The sequence below is a fragment of the Schistocerca cancellata genome, chromosome 12 (genome assembly GCF_023864275.1).
Source record: "Schistocerca cancellata isolate TAMUIC-IGC-003103 chromosome 12, iqSchCanc2.1, whole genome shotgun sequence".
NCBI classification, from domain to species: Eukaryota; Metazoa; Arthropoda; class Insecta; order Orthoptera; family Acrididae; genus Schistocerca; species Schistocerca cancellata.
The window spans coordinates 119,775,775-119,799,890 of record NC_064637.1 but is presented as its reverse complement, the minus strand read 5'-3'; the positions used below and the strand labels follow the sequence as shown (position 1 = coordinate 119,799,890).

The window sequence follows — 24,116 nt, the reverse complement described above, 5'->3', positions numbered from 1 at the left end:
GGCTCTGAGCACTATGGGACTTAACATCTGTGGTCATCAGTCCCCTAGAACTTAGAACTACTTAAACCTAACTAACCTAAGGACAGCACACAACACCCAGCCATCACGAGGCAGAGAAAATCCCTGACCCCGCCGGGAATCGAACCCGGGAACCCGGGCGTGGGAAGCGAGAACGCTATCGCACGACCACGAGATGCGGGCCAGACCATCATGTTGAGGTATGAGCTCAATAGCAGCTTCTGTGAGGTCCTGAGGATTGCCAGGTGGATTCGGACGCTGTGCAATGGCCACCTTGAACTGGTCCCATGCACGCTCGATTGCAATCATGTCTGGGGACTGTGCTGGTCAATACATCCGGTTGACGTTGCATCTTTGAAGATAAAGAGAACAGCTAGAGTACTGTGCGGTCTTGCATTTTTATGGACAAGAATGAAGTTTTCGCCGTCTTCACGTCTGTAGTGCCTGACAAACGTTTGTAGGACCTCTTTGAGCTATCGGGGACCATTCACATTGCCGTAGATAGGAATCTACGTCCCATAATTATTTCCGCCCAGAACATTAAACATTCACCGGCAAACTGATGGACTTCCTGAACGTATCGGCATTCTTGGTGTCGTCTAGCGTTTCTGCAAACCATAACACGCCCAGTGTTGAAAACCAATCCTGGTCAGCAATCATGACATTACTCCACTGTGCAGTGGTCCAATGTTGATGTGCAACAGCCCAGGTCCTTTGCTTGCGTCGGTTCCGTTGGTTCAGTGCAAAGCCTCCCATTGGTCTTCTGCTATCTTCTGCACACTGTTTAATCTGAGTTACGAATCCCTGTTGTCCTGAAAAAGTCGTTTCCAATATCTCTGACAGTCGATGTTGGGAGCCTGTGAGACGACAGTTGCAGGAAGCGATCCTGCATCGGTGTTGTCACACGAGGACGATCACTGCGAAGTCTATCGTTCACATTTCTCGTCTCTCTGTAGTTTCTGTGGTGTCACCGCCAGACACCACACTTGCTAGGTGGTAGCTTTTAAATCGGCCGCGGTCCGCTAGTATACGACGGACCCGCGTGTCGCCACTGTCAGTGATGGCAGGTCTAGTGAGACGTACTAGCACTCGCCCCAGTTGTACAGCCGACTTTGCTAGCGATGCTACATGGACAAATACGCACTCATTTGCCGATAGTTAGCATAGCCTTCAGCTACGTCATTTGCTATAATCTAACAGGCGCCATTACCAGTTTATATTGAGATTATATAATGTATCAACAAGAGCGATGTTCACCAATTGTGGATTAAAGTTAAGTATTCTACCAGTTACTCTTGTTTGGCTAGTCTTATTTCTCTGACCTGTTCCAGACCTCACGCCAGCCTGCGTGAGCTTAAACGCGTGCTATTCGGCTACAAGTCATAGTGGATTGACTGTCGGGACAGTCCACTACAGTTTCTTCACACCTTAGATACACGACTTTGTATGATATGTAACCGATCGGCAACATCTTATTGTGTATGACCGCTAGAGGTAAAGCCACTATCCTACCTTGATCAAAGTGTTGTACGCCTCTACGTGGCATGTTACTGCAGTGCTGAACACAAAATGAATGAAGCTGTTGTCGATATTGGACTGTTCGCCGTGTGCCGCTGCGGCTGCGGCACGTTTACATGACTGGGAAACGACCACAGATCATGCCAGTAGTAAACACAGTCCGGCATATGGTAACTGGAAAATGCATGAAGTGCCTTAGTTCAAATGGTTCAAATGGCTCTGAGCACTATGGGACTTAACATCTATGGTCATCAGTCCCCTAGAACTTAGAACTACTTAAACCTAACTAACCTAAGGACAGCACACAACACCCAGTCATCACGAGGCAGAGAAAATCCCTGACCCCACCGGGAATCGAACCCGGGAACCCGGGCGTGGGAAGCGAGAACGCTACCGGACGACCACGAGCTGCGGACAGTGCCTTAGTCAATGAGACGTCTAGTATCGTAATACGACAGTATTACGAACTTTTGTTGAGCAGTGTAGTTTTTTAAACGCTTACATCATCTAGCGGCAGTAGCAATAGTTAACTAAAGATGACATACCGCGAATGTACGTTACTAGAAGACGCTACTGCCTGGTGACGGAAGTAGTAAATAAACGTTATGTGTGCGACAGCATGTGCTACCAGTGTTCCGAAACATCGCACATAAAACGTGACTCCTCTGGGGCTCACAACTCTGCTTCTACTGGTGACAGAATGGTAGCGTCAAGTCCTTTTGACAACCCTTGGGCTACGGATCATTTAACATTTTAAAGAACGTAGTTCTTATATAGGAAAACAGCGATCTGCAATTATTATAAACAAACTGGAAGCAGTCTTGATTGTTTAACTTTTTTAATATGGTGACCGGTTTCGATCTTTTTATCAGATCATCTTCAGACCTACAATAAACAGGAATTTATATGAACATATAAAGGACGAAATCATATATTCATAAAGCAGTAAATAACGCTGATATACCATGAATGTCTGCCGGAGGCGGTCACGCATGGCAACCCTCTTCCTTGTGGCTGGTGGTGTACTGCAACGTGAAGAACACCAGCCGCTAATTAAATACATGAAGCGCCGCCCACGGTCTCCGGCTTAACGTCAAGGATAGCCAATCACGTAAATTGCATTTCTGCCTCTGAATAAAGTAACGTGGTAGTTACTGTAAGTCATTATTACCATCTATAGGACTTATAAAACACGTTAAAATCTTATAGCTTATAAAATATAGTGTAAAAAACAGGGTAGCCCTCTATCATGTACTGTTATCGACCAAAGCAAAGATGATGGCAAGGACGCCACTGTAGTAACCAAGGCTACCTACTCGTCTTGCTAGGGCCATAGATAATGGCAAGGATGCCACTGTAGTAACCATGGCTACCTACACGTCTTGCTAGGGCCAAAGATGATGGCAAGAACGCCACTGTAGTAACCATTGCTACCTACTCGTCTTACTAGGGCAAAAGATGATGGCAAGGACGCCACTGTAGTAACCATGGCTACCTACACGTCTTGCTAGGGCCAAAGATGATGGCAAGGACGCCACTGTAGTACCCATTGCTACCTAATCGTCTTACTAGGGCCAAAGATGATGGCAAGGACGCCACTGTAGTAACCATGGCTACCTAATCGTCTTACTAGGGCCAAAGATGATGGGAAGGACGCCACTGTAGTAACCATGGCTACCTACTCGTCTTACTAGGGCCAAAGATGATGGCAAGGACGCCACTGCAGTAACCATGGCTACCTACTCGTCTTACTAGGGCCAAAGTTGATGGCAAGGACGCCACTGTAGTAACCATTGCTACCTACTCGTTTTACTGGGGCCAAAGATGATGGCAAGAACGCCACTGTAGTAACCATGGCTACCTACTCGTCTTACTAGTGCCAAAGATGATGGCAAGGACGCCACTGTAGTAACCATGGCTACCTACTCGTCTTGCTAGGGCCATAGATAATGGCAAGTACGCCATTGTAGTAACCATGGCTACCTACTCGTCTTACTAGGGCCAAAGATGATGGCAAGGACGCCACTGTAGTAACCATGGCTACCTACTCGTCTTACTAGGACCAAAGATGATGGCAAGGACGCCACTGTAGTAACCATGGCTACCTACTCGTCTTACTAGGGCAAAAGATGATGGCAAGGACGCCACTGTAGTAACCATGGCTACCTACTCGTCTTACTAGGGCCAAAGATGATGGCAAGGACGCCACTGTAGTAACCATGGCTACCCAATCGTCTTACTAGGGCCAAAGATGATGGTAAGGACGCCACTGTACTAACCATGGCTACCTACTCGTCTTACTAGGGCCAAAGATGAAGGCAAGGACGCCACTGTAGTAACCATGGCTACCTACTCGTCTTACTAGGGCAAAAGATGATGGCAAGGACGCCACTGTAGTAACCATGGGTACCTAATCGTCTTACTAGGGCCAAAGATGATGGCAAAGACGCCACTGCAGTAACCATGGCTACCTACTCGTCTTACTAGGGCCAAAGATGAAGGCAAGGACGGCACTGTAGTAACCATGGCTACCTACTCGTCTTACTAGGGCAAAAGATGATGGCAAGGACGCCACTGTAGTAACCATGGCTACCTACTCGTCTTACTAGGGCCAAAGGTGATGGCAAGGACGCCACTGTAGTAACCATGGCTACCTACACGTCTTGCTAGGGCCATAGATAATGGCTACCTAATCGTCTTACTAGGGCCAAAGATGATGGCAAGGACGCCACTGTAGTAACCATGGCTACCTACTCGTCTTACTAGGGCCAAAGATGATGGCAAGGACGCCACTGTAGTAACCATGGCTACCTACTCGTCTTACTAGGGCCAAAGATGATGGCAAGGACGCCACTGTAGTAACCATGGCTACCTACTCGTCTTACTAGGGCAAAAGATGATGGCAAGGACGCCACTGTACTAACCATGGCTACCTAATCGTCTTACTAGGGCCAAAGATGATGGCAAAGACGCCACTGCAGTAACCATGGCTAACTACTCGTCTTACTAGGGCCAAAGATGATGGCAAGGACGCCACTGTAGTAACCATGGCTACCTACTCGTCTTACTAGGGCAAAAGATGATGGCAAGGACGCCACTGTAGTAACCATGGGTACCTAATCGTCTTTCTAGGGCAAAAGATGATGGCAAGGACGCCACTGTAGTAACCATGGGTACCTAATCGTCTTTCTAGGGCCAAAGATGATGGCAAGAACGCCACTGTACTAACCATGGCTACCTACTCGTCTTACTAGGGCCAAAGATGAAGGCAAGGACGCCACTGTAGTAACCATGGCTACCTACTCGTCTTACTAGGGCAAAAGATGATGGCAAGGACGCCACTGTAGTAACCATGGCTACCTACTCGTCTTACTAGGGCCAAAGGTGATGGCAAAGACGCCACTGTAGTAACCATGGATACCTACCCGTCTTACTAGGGCCAAAGATGAAGGCAAGGACGTCACTGTAGTAACCATGACTACCTACTCGTCTTACTAGGGCCAAAGATGATGGCAAGGACGCCACTGTAGTAACCATGGCTACCTACTCGTCTTACTAGGGCCAAAGATGATGGCTAGGATGCCACTGTAGTAACCATGACTACCTACTCGTCTTACTAGGGCCAAAGATGATGGCAAAGACGCCACTGCAGTAACCATGGCTACCTACTCGTCTTACTAGGGCCAAAGAGGCTACCTGTGGACAAGATGTCTTTTAATTAAAAATTTTAATGGTAACATGCATATCACTTACTCATATCATGTACTAATCGACCTTCGTTGCGTCTCCCTGGCAACCTTAGAGCGACCAGGACTTTTTCTCCACAGGTCGTACAGCCTTTTTCCAACATTCCCATACATTACCCTCATTCATACAAGCTGCTGCAAGGGGCAGTTCACTAACTTCGACTGTGAGTCTGTCATGGATACATCGCAAGATACTTTGAATTACTTTCAAGATACGCTGTCCTTTTATTATGAAATACGATGAGTCTGATAACAATTTTTGTTCTGACTACTCAGTTCATAAACTTCCACGGACTCTATAATTTTCCCCTAGAGGTCGGGTCTCTATTAGTTTGCGAGACTATAGTATTCTCCGAGACAAGGGAAAAAGTTCAATAAACCTGGGACCGAAAACGGGTACTATGTAGGATCTGAACACTTATTGAAAGCAGGAGTTGAAACACGTTTGGTTGCGGATATGACCACAGTGATTGCAGTGGCACTGAGACAGACAACGGAGTTCTTCTGACGTCCCTCTGTACCACAGCACTCTGGGAACACATGTCTGAGCGCCAGGCAGTCTCCAGCTGTGTGGCTCGAGTTGTGTCGCGCTGTAGTTTCAAACGTGTTGGCGTGTTCTATTGTACAGCAAATTACATGCAACTCTCCATATGTATCACGGTGTCTTGCCTACCTACCTACCCGATGGATTCTTTTGTGCTGATTTTTACAGTTTCTACGTAAGAATCGCTCAGCACATTTTATTTTCTCATTACAAATATCACCTCATAACGGTCAGGATTGGGGTTAAAATTCATGGTATAAGAATATGTATCTGCACTAATAGGAAATCTGTAAAACTGATGTTTCTCGACAAGTGATGAAGATTTTAGAAAACGGGGAGATGGTGCTTCTAGAGGAATGCGTGGGGAATATGCCATCAAAATTTGAGCGGTTAGTAATTTAGATATCCGCAGCTGAGTGCAACAAACGGTGAAAAACTTTTTTTTCGTTCTTTCTCACGAACAGACCACGAACTAAATGGTGCCTCTATGAGCCCCTTAAGGCACACCGAAGACCACATCTAGCGCAAAGAGAACCAACCAATTTGCCCCACTTGCCTAAGCTGGAGAAAATGTCTAGTATTCAAACTTTGATCCTTTGCTTTAGCAATAACAGTAAAATGCAAGAGTGACTTAGACCGTGGACTAGTCATTGGATGTCACCCATCAAACATTTCAACCCTTCGAAACCCTTCTATAGGTCGACTGCTGGAAACATCATTTTTAAGTGTTAATTTGAGGTACAAATGCAGCTTAACTGAGACCAGAAAGACCTCATGTACTGAAGGACAGAAACCATCGAGAAATGCGTACAGCAGTAGCAAAAATCGCGTGATATCGGTGGAAGAAATACAGCTAGCACAACGACTGTGCGTAAGGAGTTAGGCAGAACTGCGTACAGTGGTTGAGCAGCTCCTCATATAGCACACATTTCTGCAGTCAGTGCTAACGGGTGCTTGAGGCTGAGCGACAGTGAATACCTGGAAGTAAGTGATTTGGAGTGATGAATCACGCTATATACTGCGGGCAATCAGACGGAAGGGTTTGGACTTAGTGACAGCCTGTAGAACGTTACTTATAATCATGTGCAGTGCCAACAGTAAAGTTTAGAGGAGGTGGTGTTACGTTATGGGTGTGTTTTCCGTGGTTAGAGGGTGGTCCTCTTATTGCGCTTCAGAAACGCAAAATTTGGAAGGAATCGAACACATTTTGAAGCACTGTAGAGCAGCAACTCGAGACGACGATTGCAGCAGTATGCTTGTGCAGATTCTGTGAGCCATTAGTTTATGGACAATGACGTTCCTCAAATGGACTGGCCTGCCCAGAGTCCCAGCCTGAACCCACTGGAACACATTTGGAATAAGTTAGAACGTCGACTTCGCTCTAGATCCCAGCGTCCACACATTCCGCTGTTACTGTGCAGTCGACCTATAGAAAGGTTTTGAAGGGTTGGTAGGATAGTGGCTTTACATCTAGCGGTCATACACAATAAGATGTTGCCGATCGGTTACATATCATACAAGTGTATCTAAGGTGTGGAGAAACTACAGAGAGACGAGAAATGTGAACGATAGACTTCGCAGTGATCGTCCTCGTGTGACAACGCCGATGCAGGGTCGTTTCCTCCAACTGTCGTCTCACAGGCTCCCAACATCAACTGTCAGAGATATTGGAAATGACTGGCTTCAGGTTTACAATACGTAATAAACTTAAATGCATTACGCCTACTATATTTTCCCCATGGTACACCAGACGATCTGTCAGGCTTCAAACTAAATGGACCCAATTTATTAGTACATGCTAATCTCACTTTTTCTAAAGCACCCTGATCTTCAAATATTTTTTTGTTTGCTCTATGGCCCCAATTTATTAGTACATGCTAATCTCACTTTTTCTAAAGCACCCTGATCTTCAAATATTTTTTTGTTTGCTCTATCATCTAGTGTTAGTCGCTCAACTGTTGGCGTCCTTTTGCATCAACTTTGAAACGAATTGTCGAAGGACGACCTGTTACCGTTAATGTCAAAAATAAGCCTGGTATGGTTACCAAACACAGAGGAATTGTCATATTTGTGTCCAATGATTTTATTATTGGTGACGAAGCTCTCATTACACGCTTGAATGTTGTGCACGCCGACTGCCATATAATTCATTGTTTAAATGTGAAGGAGGAGATTACGCAACGGTTTCAAGGCCGCGTGCAGGTTTAGACGTGCCTGACCGGCTTGGACACGTTCCCAATTCTTGCAGCACTGGTAGCAGGGGACGGTATAAAAGGCGAGGAGAAGTCTTTCTTATTACAGTTGACTCTCATTCTGTTGGCGGCAAGCAACATTTTATCAACACTGTGTTGGCTGTTTGGAACGTACTTGAATATTGTGTTGCGGAAGAATTGTTTGCTAAAGGTAACAGTACTAGGTGGGCTCGAGTCACTTTCTAAAGAGGCCCCCAGTGGGGGCTCACTCGCAGCGGGTGATTCTCCAACTCCGAGTAAGTGCGCTGGCAGGCGCGACAACGGCACCTCCCATCCGTCGTTAAAGTCGTGTTGTGCAGTTTCTTCATGAACCCCGTATTAGTATTTGTGTGATGTTCATTGGTCTGGGTTTGTTCATGACGACGGGTAGCACCTTCATACACTCTTCTCGGGTATCCCAATGCGGAACGCAAGTGGTACGCCATCCTGCAATGTCCAAAACATAAAAGGGCCTAGATAGCCATTGCCATCGATAGTGTAAACATAGTTCGTACATACAGGTGCATTGCCACTTAGGTTTTTCATTTTTCAACTTGTGCACAAGCCTATACTTAGGTTTACCCTCACAGGGAGACCTCACTGGACGTGAGGCCATTTCCTAGGATGGCCTACGGCTGTGCGACTGAGAAGGGCTGTTAGATGTCTAACGTGGCTCTAGTATGTGTACCACAGAGGTCTATATCTACCCTGTCTGAAGTCAAAAGTCAAAAGTCAAAATATCGCTGAGCACATCGTATACCGTTAGGCATAAATACGAATTCCCTGTAGGCGTCCCTAAATTGAAGTATTCAACTGTAATAAGAAATTCTCCTCGCCTTTTATACCGTTGAAATGTTTGATGCTGAGGTGACATCCAATGACTAGTCCACGGTCGAAGTCAGTCAAACGTGTTACTGTTATTGCTTCTCTGCTCACACCGCAATGTCGTATCTGTGCCAGTGGATATCGAGCCATTCCCGGGTGTCTTAAAATGAAGCTTACATACACCGATGTGACAAAAGTCACGGGATTCCTCCCAGTGCCGTGCCGGACCACCTTCTGATCAGCGTAATGCAGCATATCGATGTGGCATGGACTCAGCAAGTCGCTGGAAATCCCTTGTAGAAATACTGAACCACGCTAACGCTACAGACGTCCATAGTTGCGGAAGTGTTGCCGGCGCAGGATTTTGTGCACAAACTGACCTCTCGATTGTGTCCCACATATATTCGATGGGTTTCATTTCGGGCGATATGGGTGACCAGGTCCTTCGCTCGAATTGTCTAGAAAGTTTCTCAAACCGATAGCAAACAATGTGACCATGTGACATGGCGCATTATCATTCATAACATGAAATACATAAATGGTTCCAAGTAGCCGAATATGACCATTTCCAATCAAGGACCAGTTGGACCAGAGGACCAAGTCCATTCCATGTAAACACAGCTCACGTTTTTATTTATCCGCCAACAGCTTGCACAGTTCCTTGTTGACAAATTGAGTCTATGGTTTCGCGGGGTCTGCACCAGACTCGAACCCTACTATCCGTTCTCACGAAATCGGCACTCTTCTGACCGATCAGTCGTCTAGAGTCCAACCGATATGGTCAGGACCCCAGGTGAGGCTGTAACCTGTGGGGCTACACAATACTCGTTAAAGCCTGTGCTATGATAGGTGAGCGGGGTTCACCTTATGAGAAAGGATTTTTGTGTAGATATCGACCGCGTGTACCTGAATGGTGGCAAATCAGACTTAAACCCTCTCTGTAATAACAATGATCGGTCAAGAAAGTTCGAAATGCAATTACACGCCAAGATGGATCAAAAGCAATACTGAAGATGCCACCAATTTGATAATAATACGGTCGCCAGCCTAATTAGGCACTAACTGAGTTTCTTCCCCTGTACAAGTTGGTATATATTCATGCAAAACAACAAGTAGTAACACTCCATATATAGTAGAATATTATAACCAGAAAATCTATTGAACTGATAGTTCCACGTTCAGTACTGATATGGAAAAACCATGAATACATAACACTACACTATAATGTATACTACAAAACTTTATACTGTCTATTAATCTGATTAAAATCGGGCATAGGTTGTAAGTAGGCTGTTTATGTTTTCTTATTGGCAACGTTACGTAGCGCTCTGTATGAAAATCACTGGCTGTGCTGTGTGCAGCCTGTGGCTAGTTTGCATTGTTGTCTGCCATTGTAGTGTTGGGCAGCGGCAGCTGGATGTGAACAGCGCGTAGCATTGCACAGTTGGAAGTGAGCCGCCAGCAGTGGTGGATGTGGGGAGAGAGATGGCGGAGTTTTGAAGTTTGTAATACTGGATATCATATATTATGACTTTTGATGATATTAAGGTAAATACAGTGTTTGTTCTCTATTAAAATCTTTCATTTGCTAACTATCCCTATCAGTAGTTACTGCCTTCCGTCCGTAGTTTGAATCTTTTATTTAGCTGGCAGTAGTGGCGCTCGCTGTATTGCAGTAGTTCGAGTAACCAAGATTTTTGTGAGGTAAGTGATTTGTGAAAGGTACAGGTTAATGTTAATCAGGGCCATTCCTTTGTACGGATTTCTGAAAGTCAGATTGCGTTGCGCTAAAAATATTGTGTCAGTTTAAGCACAGTCTCGTATACCATTATTCTAAGGGGACGTTACAAGGTTACCCTAGAAATAGCACTTTCGAGCCACACACAAAATGTCAATTTTGATAAAGATAAAACACTGATAAATTTTGAATTTTATATTGACTTTAACTTTTGCTGGTCAAATCAATTTAGAACACTTCAGAATTCAAATGAATAAAAAGGGGGAGGGGAGCCTGAACTGTTATGATCACTGTATTAAAAAAATGATTACTGAATTTATTATGCGTTCAAGATTTCCAGTATATAAGTTACTACTCTTTTCATCTTATTTACTGCTCATTTAAATACCTTTATATCTGTCTCGAAATAATTGAACTTCATTACTATATCAATATTAAAGTTATCTTTCAACTTCGTTAGACTTTCGTTATTCATTTACTGGTTCATTAACGGAACATTTCTTTAAACACCATTCTAACATAGGTAGGTCTGCAAATAATTATTATTAACACAAATTTTAAATTTTCATTTCGGGACACTCGGATTGCACAATATTTGGAAAGTACCCTGTCTGGGTTAGTTGTGAGGATAATTAAATGATGGGAAAGTTCTGGTAAAATTTAGGTTATTATTGCACACTCTCTGATCCATACGAATACAGTACTAAAAGTTTCAACCTGCTTGTATGGATGCGGCGGTTGGCGGGCGGCGAGATGACGAGGCACAGAGCACACATACAACCACAGCTATGGCTCTTGACGTATCGGCACTTTAATTTTTTCTTAGCGTCGCAATACTTTTCCATTTAGTGCCTACGGAATTTTGCCATGCTGCGTGGGCGTTGGAACGGCATGTCTTCCAGGAGAGCCTCCTCGCTCCAGAAGGTGTTGCTCAAACCAGTGCCAAACTCCAACTCCTACTGCTGAGCCCGTTGTGCCGTGCAGTGCCCGCGTGCATTTCCCCGCGCTCGCCTGTCATCCACCTTTTACCGCTCTCTGACAGGCCGGGTATTCACCCGAGGTTTTTGCATTCTACATATCCTAACACATTGTCTACGTATGGACCAGACGCACAGTTACAATTTTAAACATATTACAACAGTTTCAACATTTGTTACATTTCAATTCTATTACAATATTACTTGACATTTGACATAACCATTAATATTCGCATTGAAACTCATTTACAGTTTTCTTAACACAATGGCATGAAACAAAAAAAAAAAGAAATTGAAATCAGAACATCAATTACACAAGTTTCTCGATAAATCAGATGGAAAAAATTGCTTATATGTACAATAGTACAGAGTCGTTGTTGTTACAAGGCGCTCTAGGCGTTGTTGTGATGATAGCAAAGACACTCCCGTCGGTCATCTGCTTCCACAGCCCATTTCGTAGCACCGTCATAACGGATACTTTCGTCATACAGGGTGTTTCAAAAATGACCGGTATATTTGAAACGGCAATAAAAACTAAACGAGCAGCGATATAAATACACCGTTTGTTGCAATATGCTTGGGACAACAGTACATTTTCAGGCAGACAAACTTTCGAAATTACAGTAGTTACAATTTTCAACAACAGATGGCGCTGCGGTCTGGGAAACTCTATAGTACGATATTTTCCACATATCCACCATGCGTACCAATAATATGGCGTAGTCTCTGAATGAAATTACCCGAAACCTTTGACAACGTGTCTGGCGGAATGGCTTCACATGCAGATGAGATGTACTGCTTCAGCTGTTCAATTGTTTCTGGATTCTGGCGGTACACCTGGTCTTTCAAGTGTCCCCACAGAAAGAAGTCACAGGGGTTCATGTCTGGCGAATAGAGAGGCCAATCCACGCCGCCTACTGTATGTTTCGGATAGCCCAAAGCAATCACACGATCATCGAAATATTCATTCAGGAAATTAAAGACGTCGGCCGTGCGATGTGGCCAGGCACCATCTTGCATAAACCACGAGGTGTTCGCAGTGTCGTCTAAGGCAGTTTGTACCGCCACAAATTCACGAAGAATGTCCAGATAGCGTGATGCAGTAATCGTTTCGGATCTGAAAAATGGGCCAATGATTCCTTTGGAAGAAATGGCGGCCCAGACCAGTACTTTTTGAGGATGCAGGGATGATGGGACTGCAACATGGGGCTTTTCGGTTCCCCATATGCGCCAGTTCTGTTGATTGACGAAGCCATCCAGGTAAAAATAAGCTTCGTCAGTAAACCAAATGCTGCCCACATGCTTATCGCCGTCATCAATCCCGTGCATTATATCGTTAGCGAATGTCTCTCGTGCAGCAATGGTAGCGGCGCTGAGGGGTTGCCGCGTTTGAATTTTGTATGGATAGAGGTGTAAACTCTGGCGCATGAGACGATACGTGGACGTTGGCGTGATTTGGACCGCAGCTGCAACACGGCGAACGGAAACCCGAGGCCGCTGTCGGATCACCTGCTGCACTAGCGGCGCGTTGCCCTCTGTGGTTGCCGTACGCGGTCGCCCTACCTTTCCAGCACGTTCATCCGTCACGTTCCCAGTCCGTTGAAATTTTTCAAACAGATCCTTTATTGTATCGCTTTTCGGTCCTTTGGTTACATTAAACCTCCGTTGAAAACTTCGTCTTGTTGCAACAACACTGTGTTCCAGGCGGTGGAATTCCAACACCAGAAAAATCCTCTGTTCTAAGGAATACACCATGTTGTCTACAGCACACTTGCACGTTGTGAACAGCACACGCTTACAGCAGAAAGACGACGTACAGAATGGCGCACCCACAGACTGCGTTGTCTTCTATATCTTTCACATCATTTGCAGCGCCATCTGTTGTTGATAATTGTAACTACTGTAATTTCGAAAGTTTGTCCGCCTGAAAATGTACTGTTGTCCCAAGCATATTGCAACAAACGGTGTATTTCTATCGCTGCTCGTTTAGTTTTTATTGCCGTTTCAAATATACCGGTCATTTTTGAGACACCCTGTACATCCCATATTGACTTTCGAGGTTATTTCACGCAGTGTTCCATGTCTGTTAGCCCTGGCAGCCCTACGCAAACGCCGCTGCTCTCGGTCGTTAAGTGAAAGCCGTCGACCACTGTTCTGTCCGTGGCGAGAGGTAATCTGGTATGCTCGGTACACTCTAGACATTGAATTCTCTAACGATTTCCGAAATGTAGCGTCCCATGGAGCTATCTCCAACTACCATTCCGCGTTCAAAGTCTGTCAACTGGCGTCGTGCGGCCATAATCACGTAGGAAACCTTTTCACATGAATCACCTGAGCACAAATGACAGCTGCGTCACTGCACCGCTTTTATACCTCGCGTACGCGACACTACCGCCATTTGTATGTGTCCATGGTGATATCCCACGACTTTGGTCATCTCAGCGTATGAACACTGAATAAATGTTCAGCTGCCCAAATCGCTGCAATCATTTACTCATATAGGTAACCGGTTTCGACAGTAATCTGTTGCCATCCTCGGATCTGCAAAAGATGGGACCGATAATGCTAGGATACAGCAACTAATATAACAGTACACATAATCACATACACAGAATAACAACATACCATTATTACATCATTACACAATCTTCTTCTTCATGACAGTAAGTGATGCTATGAAACATGTACCAATGTTGGTACCATGAGCAAAACCGGAAGTCGGCATGTCAGTTTTAAAGTGTCGGCTTTGTACACACGTTACTGCGCCGATTACAAGTCCTCACATTCATCACCACTTTAGAGCTGGCAGATCCCAGTGCGAATATTTTTAGTGATACAAAGTACGTCGGATGACGCAATGAAGGTACGAATCGACATCATTATCTCACATTAGACTGCGGCATCGATATACTATATCACAGAATTACACATGCCTAAATTAACATCATAACATAAGCCAAGTCATCGTTCTACAGTTTTAAAAAACTACCTATAAATTCATTAAAATACACTCCTGGAAATTGAAATAAGAACACCGTGAATTCATTGTCCCAGGAAGGGGAAACTTTATTGACACATTCCTGGGGTCAGATACATCACATGATCACACTGACAGAACCACAGGCACATAGACACAGGCAACAGAGCATGCACAATGTCGGCACTAGTACAGTGTATATCCCCCTTTCGCAGCAATGCAGGCTGCTATTCTCCCATGGAGACGATCGTAGAGATGCTGGATGTAGTCCTGTGGAACGGCTTGCCATGCCATTTCCACCTGGCGCCTCAGTTGGACCAGCGTTCGTGCTGGACGTGCAGACTGCGTGAGACGACGCTTCATCCAGTCCCAAACATGCTCAATGGAGGACAGATCCGGAGATCTTGCTGGCCAGGGTAGTTGACTTACACCTTCTAGAGCACGTTGGGTGGCACGGGATACATGCGGACGTGCATTGTCCTGTTGGAACAGCAAGTTCCCTTGCCGGTCTAGGAATGGTAGAACGATGGGTTCGATGACGGTTTGGATGTACCGTGCACTATTCAGTGTCCCCTCGACGATCACCAGTGGTGTACGGCCAGTGTAGGAGATCGCTCCCCACACCAAGATGCCGGATGTTGGCCCTGTGTGCCTCGGTCGTATGCAGTCCTGATTGTGGCGCTCACCTGCACGGCGCCAAACACGCATACGACCATCATTGGCACCGAGGCAGAAGCGACTCTCATCGCTGAAGACGACACGTCTCCATTCGTCCCTCCATTCACGCCTGTCGCGACACCACTGGAGGCGGGTTGCACGATGTTGGGCCGTGAGCGGAAAACGGCCTAACGGTGTGCGGGACCGTAGCCCAGCTTCATGGAGACGGTTGCGAATGGTCCTCGCCGATACCCCAGGAGCAACAGTGTCCCTAATTTGCTGGGAAGTGGCGGTGCGGTCCCCTACGGCACTGCGTAGGATCCTACGGTCTTGGCGTGCATCCGTGCGTCGCTGCGGTCCGGTCCCAGGTCGACGGGCACGTGCAACTTCCGCCGACCACTGGCGACAACATCGATGTACTGTGAAGACCTCACGCCCCACGTGTTGAGCAATTCGGCGGTACGTCCACCCGGCCTCCCGCATGCCCACTATACGCCCTCGCTCAAAGTCCGTCAACTGCACATACGGTTCACGTCCACGCTGTCGCGGCATGCTACCAGCGTTAAAGACTGCGATGGAGCTCCGTATGCCACGGCAAACTGGCTGACACTGATGGCGGCGGTGCACAAATGATGCGCAGCTAGCGCCATTCGACGGCCAACACCGCGGTTTCTGGTGTGTCCGCTGTGCCGTGCGTGTGATCATTGCTTGTACAGCCCTCTCGCAGTGTCCGGAGCAAGTATGGTGGGTCTGACACACCGGTGTCAATGTGTTCTTTTTTCCATTTCCAGGAGTGTACATTGACTTTGAACGCGGAATACAAGTTGTAGCTAGACACATGGTACATTTCATTTCGGAAATCGTTACGGAATTCAACATTCTGAGACCCCCAGTGTCAAGAGTGTGCCGAGAATACCAAAATTCTGGAATTACCTCCGACCACGGACAACCCAGTCGCCGACGGCCTTCAATTAACGACCAAGAGCAGCGGCGTTTGCGTAGAGTTGCTGAAAGGCAAGCAACACTGCGTAAAATAACCGTAGAAAACAATGTGGGACGAACGACAAACGTATCCGTTAGGATAGCGCGGCGAAATTCGGGATCAATTGGCTATTTCAGCAGACTACTGACGTGACTGCCTTTGGTAACAGTACGACACGGCTTGCAGCACCTCATGTGGTCTGGTGACCATACCGGTTGGACCCTGGACGAGTTAAATACCGTGGGCTGGTCAAAGCAGTCCCGATTTCAACTGGTAATAGCTGATGGTAGGGTTCGAGTCTGGAGTAGACCCCACCAAGTCATGGTCACTGGCTGTGAACAAGGCACTGTACAACTTGGTGGTGGTTCCATTATGGTATGGGTTGTGTTTACGTGGACTGGACAGGGACCTGTGCCCCAACTGAACCGATCATTCGGAGTAAATGGTTATGTTCGGCTATTTGGAGACCATTTGCAGCCATTCATGGACTTCAAGTTCCCAAACACAAGTAGAATTTGTATGGATAACAATGCGCCATGTCGTCGGGTCACAATTGTTCGCAACTGGTTTGAAGACCAGTTAGGAGAGTGCGAGCGAATGATTTGGACAGCCAAATTGCCAGAGATGATTCTCACCGAAAATTTATAGGAGATAATCGTGAGGTCAATCCGTGCACAAAATCCTGCATCGGCAACATTTTCGTGATAATGGGTGTGAGCCGTGGTAAAAACTGCTGTTTTGAAGAGCGCGCCGCAGCGCGTAATGTGGAGCAGTCGCCCTCGGTTTCTGGCGGTGGCGCCGCTGTGGCAATCGCAGCTTTGGTGTCTCCCTCTGGTGGGAAAGGGGAAAGGTTGCTTGTTCACGTGCATTTAAGGGGCGATATGAACCCGCCAGTCTGCCCCCCCCCCAAATTCTATAAGTCCCTCCAAATCCTTGAGCGTCATGCACTCTGCCTCGCCTTCCATATACGCCTCCCATCCCCCACGCAGATCCTCTATGATCTCCTTCCTTTCCCCCATCTGCTCCTATTCCTCTACATCTCCCGCCGTCTTGAACCCCCTCACCCCCTGGTTGCTCCTCTCCTCTCCCATCCCCGCCCCCTGCCACGTCTTCACCGTTGTGTCCCCCCTACTCCTTTCCCATGGTGGCTTCCATCAGCTCCCCCTCCCAGATGATGCCCTCTCTCCCTCCATTTATCCTTCCTATCAACTCTGATCCTCAACCCCCCCTCCTTTCCTCCGTCCTTTCCCTGGGCTCCCTCTTCCTCCCCCCTTCCATCCTGTGTTTTCTCCCCGCCTATCATCTCCTTTCTCTCCCCCCCTCCCCCGAGTCCTTTTGTACTCCGCTCCTCTGCCTTCCCCAATCCCTGGCCCGTCTGCTCAGCACCCCCCACCCCTCTTATGGATCCTCCTCTTCCATTGGCTCCTTTCCCCCCTCCCCCTTCACTTTTCCTCTCCATCCCCCCCCCTTTTTCCCGTCATCTGACCAGTTTCCCCCCACCTGCTCTCGGGTGTGGTATGTCGTATTTGTTGTGGCGTAGCAAGACAGCCACACCACTCGGAGGTAGCCGAAAGGCACGCTAACTAATGCAGACGGGCGTGAAGTCTGAAACAGGATAACTATTGAATGGTAGCAAGAAAAGTACGTAGTTGCTTTATACTTAACTTTTATTCTCTGATGAATACAGCGTTCTTCTTGAGACATTTATACTATAACTCTCAAAGTAGGTAAGGCTAATGGCGCCTTGCTAGGTCGTAGTCATGTGCTTAGCTGAAGGCTATTCTAACTGTCTCTCGGCAAATGAGAGGAAGGCCTCGTACGTCTAGTCGCTAGCAATGTCGTCCGTACAACTGGGCGAGTGCTAGTCCGTCTTTCTAGACCTGCCATGTGGTGGCGCTAGGTCTGCAAGTACTGACAGTGGCGACACGCGGGTCCGACATGTACTAATGGACCGCGGCCGATTTAAGCTACCACCTAGCAAGTGTGGTGTCTGGCGGTGACACCACAGTATTTGTGCCAACTTTCACCGCAGTGTTTAAGTGAGTGTTCGGTGTTGTGTGTCCTTCCACAGTGTTGCGAACAGAAATCATGCTGTCGCTGGGTGTGCTTTTTATATCTCTTGCGAACAGAACCCAGACTGTCGCCGTGTTTTTTTAATTGTCTGTCTATTGTTTTTCTGCTTCCTGTGTGTTTTATTAGCTTCATCGACCCTATGATTTATGTTTTATGCTCCAGAATTTTCTGCCATTTTTACCTTAAGTCACCGATTTTATCGCCAACTGTTATTATTTTTTATTATCTTCAACTTTTTAAAACAAATTCTGTAGGCTGAAGAGCGGCGTAATAAGCTGCTGCCAGCCCGCCCCCTTTAGGGGGAATCGAAACCCAATAAAGGAAAAAAAAACCGCCAGTCGGCCAGTCTGGGTCAGTCTCTGGTCCCCAGCTTGCTAGTCTGTCTCTCGTCCGCATTTGTTAGGCAGTTAGTGTCTGTCTGTCGTTCGGAGTGCTAGTATGTCTGTCGTTCGGATCAACCTTTAAAGCCGGCTAAATGAGAGTCTTGCCACTCCGCCAGTAAAAGAACTCAGCCAGTGGTCGCCTGGTCGGGGCTTAGTTCCTGCATCTGAGTCTGCGCGTTAGGCCGCCACTCTGCTAGAGTTTGCTCAGGCATCGGTCACTGGCGGTTGGATCGATCGGTTGGTCCGTCGCGCACTGAGACACAAGATGGCTTGTCCGTCTTGAGCGTCGGCGCATCTGAGATCGCCACGTGAGCCCAGTGGGCCGCGGCGTATAGCGAGGGGTAGTGGCTTCGCGGCCAACCCGAGAGCAACAGGAGTCAACACACGACAACAGTTTGGCCGGTGCGAGCTGCGGCGCCGTGAGACGGGAGATCGGCGCGCCTTCCTGCGTCCGTTGAAGCGGCTGGCAGCGGACAGTTCGGTAGAGCGATATGAGGGTGCTGCGCCAGGTCTTCTCGAGAAATCGCAGTTTATTAGAAGTTGTGATTGGTGATATGTTGTTTCTTTTACTCTTGTTAAAGTCTACTTGTATTCTTGGTGAGGTCACCACCCGTTTTGCTTTGGGATCGTCCCACCATTCTTCTCGGTTTGCCCACCAGCAGGAAGGTGGTTGTTTATGAATTGGATGGCCTGTTTCTCCCTTGTGGAGTAGGGGCGGGTTAGAGCAACCTGCGGTTCCGGTTGTTCGGTAATCTCCCTGTCAATCTACCGTACGTTAGTAGCTACCTCTGTCATGTTTGTCGGCTTTGGTCTGTTAACGAATTTATTGCTTGGAGTGTAACGGCCTAGTACCTGAAATATGTTTTTATCTTTGGAAACTTTGATATTATTGCCTATGATCTTGAGAGGCGGTATCTGTGTACTGTAGAGGATCTTAACTATTGTTTGGCCGTCCTTGTAGAATTTTGTATAATATTGCATTTCATGGGCTTTTATTTAAATGATCATTTTAGTATATAAAGTTGCCACCCCTTCACCGTAATACTTTTCTCAGAAGTTAAAATCAAGTTGCACCTTCGGTGGCAAGGTTAATATTTTAACTGTTAATGTTTTGTACCATTTCCATCCCTCCTACGGGGTTTGCATAGTTTGTGTGCTTGTGTAAATTGTTAAAACTCTTAGTCTAAAGTAATCTGGTGTGTTGCAAATTTGCACCAGTGTAGTCTTTCAGAGGCTGTTGTGTGGTCGTAACTACGGCCATGTCGAAAGGGAGTGGCAAGGTTCTCTGCCCGAAAGCTCATTCAGCCAGAACTTGTTTCTTCCTGCCTCTGAATAAATTGTAACTTTGATATTGAGAGGATGCTTACTGATTATAATTTTAAATCTGTTTCTTTTGAAAAATGCTTTTAGGCACTATTAAAATGAATAATATTCCCATTTGTTAAAAGGAATTTGGTTATGATTTCATCAGTTACTCCCTGGCAACTGCTTGCATGCTTACATACTGTGATTAAATGTGTTAATGTTTTTGATGAATCGCTAGTAAATAAAATATATTCTTAAGAATATTCTTTGAAAATAAATCACGGTTCAGGGTGGTTATAGAGGCTGGATGGCTAATAATATCTGCAGGTGATTTTCGACGACTTGTTGATCGACGCCACGTAGAGTTTCTGCACTTAGCTGGTCATAAGAGCTTTTGTCATCTCAGTGACTTCAGTGAAGTCACTGAGGTTGCTTAGCTGAACTATTGTGGCGTCACTACTTCTCTGCTTCCACCAAAATACTCTCTGCTTAGTTTTATTGCGGCGGGTACACCCCTCAGCGCATCATTTCCGCATTACACTGGGATGGTGAGACAATCAGATAGTGTAACTCTAAAAATAGGTCGTTGATTGCATTAGAATTCTCGTCCCATTCGTCTACAAACAGTACCACATGTAAGTGACAACATATGGATCACAGATCGTGCACGCTATACGCTGTAGGATAAAGAAAAGAGACATGAAAGGGGAGATGTCACACCCCCCCCCCCCCTCATTTAGTAGCGTTGTTGTTGTTGTGGTCTTCAGTCCAGAGACTGGTTTGATGCAGCTCTCCATGCTACTCTATCCTGTGCAAGCTTCTTCATCTGCCAGCACCTACTGCAACCTATATCCTTCTGAATCTGCTTATTTTATTCATTTCTTGGTCTCCCTCTACGATTTTTACTCTGCAGACTGCCCTCCAATACTAAATTGGTAATGCCTTGATGTCTCAGAACATATCCTACCAACCGATCCCTTCTTCTAGTCAAGTTGTGCTACAAACTCCTCTTCTCCGCAATTCTATTCAACACCTCCTCATTTGTTATGTGATCTACCCATCTAATCTTCAGCATTCTTCTGTAGCACCACATTTCGAAAGCTTCTATTCTCTTCTTGTCTAAACTATTTATCGTCCATGTTTCACTTCCATACATGGCTACATGGCTACAAATACTTTCAGAAACTATTTCCTTACACTTAAATCTATACTCGATGTTAACAAATTTCTTTTCTTCAGAAACGCATTCCTTGCCATTGTCAGTCTACATTTTATATCCTCTCTACTTCGACCATCATCAGTTATTTTGCTCCCCAAATAGGAAAACTCAAAAAATGTTCAAATGTGTGTGAAATCTTCTGGGAATTAACTGCTAAGGTCATCAGTCGCTAAGCTTACACACTACTTAACCTAAATTATCCTAAGGACAAACAGAGACACCCATGCCCAAAGGAGGAACCTCCGCCGGGGCCAGCCGCACAGTCCATGACCGTAGCGCCATAGACCGCTCGGCTAATCCCGCGCGGCAATAGGAAAACTCCTTTACTACTTTAAGTGTCTCATTTCCAAATCTAATTCCCTCAGCATCGTCTGATTTAATTCGACTACATTCCATTATGCTAGTTTTGCTTTTGTTGATATTCATCTTATATCCTCCTTTCAAGACACTGTCCATTCTGTTCAACTGTTCTTCCAAGTCCTTTGCCGTCTCTGACAGAATTACAATGTCATCGGCAAACCTCAAAGTTCTTATTTTTTTTCCATGGGTTTTAATACCTACTCCGAATTTTTCTTTTATTTCCTTTACTGATTGCTCCGTATACAGATTGAATAACATCGGGGAGAGGCTACAACCCTGTCTCACTCCCTTCCCAACCACTGCTTCCCTTTCGTGACCCTCGACTCTTATAACTGCCATCTGCTTTCTGTACAAATTGTAAATAGCCTTTCGCTCCCTGTATTTTACCCCTGCCACCTTTAGAATTTGAAAGAGAGTATTCCAGTCAACAGTGTCAAAAGCTTTCTCTAAGTCTACAAATGCTAGAAACGTAGGTTTGCCCTTCCTTAATCTTTCTTCTAAGATAAGTCGTAGGGTCAGTTTGCCTAAATTGTTCCAATATTGCTGGAATCCAAACTGATCTTTCCCGAGGTCGGCTTCTACCAGTTTTTCCATTCGTCTGTAAAGAATTTGCATTACTATTTTGCAGCCGTGGCTTATTAAGGTGATAGTTCGGTAATTTTCACATCTGTCAACACCTGCTTTCTTTGGGATTGGACGTATGCTGCCCACTGTGGAAACCGCCCCCAGACGTGGAGAGTCGGCACCTCTTCCCCCACCTCCCCAGCCCCAGTGGCGGTGGACGTCGTGGGTGTGGGTGGAGACGGTGGATCAGCTGGGATGTGGGCCAGCGCGCACCACGCAAGCGCCCTCTGATCCGGCCGACTCACCGTGACGGCGGGCCAAAGTTTGCATAATTAAAACTTGGCGCCTCGTTAATCAGCGGCCGGCTGTAATTAACGATAAGCGCCGGCTCCTCGTCCCCGGCAGACGCGACGCGGCGGCCGCAGTTCGCGTGTGTGGCCTCTGCTCGCATTGCGCCAGTCTACACTCTCTTAATGAGTCACCCTCCGAAAATGGAGAACCGCAGAAAATCTAGAACCTGTTCTACTCCTCTTCTTCTGTTTACTAGTTCCCCACACCGTGCGGCGTCTTAAGCATCCGCGTTTCCAACTCCTTCCATCTTTCTAGACATTCTCTTGCGTGGCTCTGGTCTCCATCTCAGTCCAGCGTTATAGTGCAAGCGTCGTCTTCCACTTTTCCTGTGTCAAGCAAGTGTCCCCACTATGTGATCAAAAGTATCCAGACACCTGGCTGAAAATGACTTACAAGTTCGTGGCGCCCTCCACCAGTAATGCTGGTATTCAGTGTGGTGTAGACCCACCCTTAGCCTTCATGACAGCTTCCACTCTCGCTGTACTACGTTCAATCAGGTTCTTCGTCTAGTGCTGCACTGAGGAGAAGTATCGATGTCGGTCGGTGAGACCTGGCACGAAGTCTGCGTTCCAAAACATCCCAAAGATTTTCTTTAGGATTCATGTCAGGACTCTGTGCTGACCAGTCCATTACAGGGATGTTACTGTAGTGTAACCTCTCCCCCAAAGGTCGTGCATTATGAACAGGTGCTCGATCGTGTTGAAAGATGCAGTTGGCATCCCCGAATTGCTCTTCAACAGTGGGAAGCAAGAAGGTGCTTAAAACATCAATGTAGGCCTGTGCTATGATATAGCACTCCGTCTTCAGGCCACGAGTGGCCTACCGGGACCATCCGACCGCCGTATCATCCTCAGAGGAAGATGCGGATAGGAGGGGCGTGGGGTCAGCACACCGCTCTCCCAGTCGTTATGATGGTATTCTTGACCGAGGCCGCTACTATTCGGTCGAGTAGCTCCTCAATTGGCATCACGACGAGGCTGAGTGCACCCCGAAAAATGGCAACAACGCATGGCTGCCTGAATGGTCACCCATCCAAGTGCCGACCGCGCCCAACAGTGCTTAACTTCGGTGATCGTCGGTAAAGCAGATGCCAGACTGAGATTCATTGGAAGAATCCTAAAGAAATGCAATCCGAAAACAAAGGAAGTAGGTTACAGTACGCTTGTTCACCCACTGCTTGAATACTGCTCAGCAGTGTGGGATGCGTATCAGACAGGGCTGATAGAAGAGATAGAGAAGATCCAACAGAGAGCAGCGCGCTTCGTTACAGGTTCATTTAGTAATCGCGAAAGCGTTACGGAGATGATAGATAAACTCCAGTGGAAGACTCTGCAGGAGAGACGCTCAGTAGCTCGGTACGGGCTTTTGTCAAAGTTTCGAGAACATACCTTCACCGAAGAGTCAAGCAGTATATTGCTCCCTCCTACGTATATCTCGCGAAGAGACCATGAGGATAAAATCAGAGAGATTAGAGCCCACACAGAGGCATACCGACAATCCTTCTTTCCACGAACAATACGAGACTGGAATACAAGGGAGAACCGATAGAGGTACTCAAGGTACCCTCCGCCACACACCGTCAGGTGGCTTGCGGGGTATGGATGCAGATGTAGATGTAGATGAACCGGTGTAACCACGGCGGCAAGGC

The 24,116-nt window shown here is 46.6% G+C and overlaps 1 protein-coding gene across 1 annotated transcript in view; it reads right to left on the bottom strand.

Annotated features, from left to right (window-relative positions):
• The window catches only part of LOC126109504 (5-hydroxytryptamine receptor 2A), a 285,596-nt gene extending 263,028 nt beyond the window's left edge, over window positions 1–22,568 (bottom strand). The window contains exon 1 of the mRNA XM_049914527.1: window positions 22,423–22,568. Within this exon, the coding sequence (XP_049770484.1) occupies window positions 22,423–22,568 (146 nt within the window). The remainder of the gene's footprint in view (window positions 1–22,422) is intronic.
• Window positions 22,569–24,116: the final 1,548 nt, after the last annotated feature.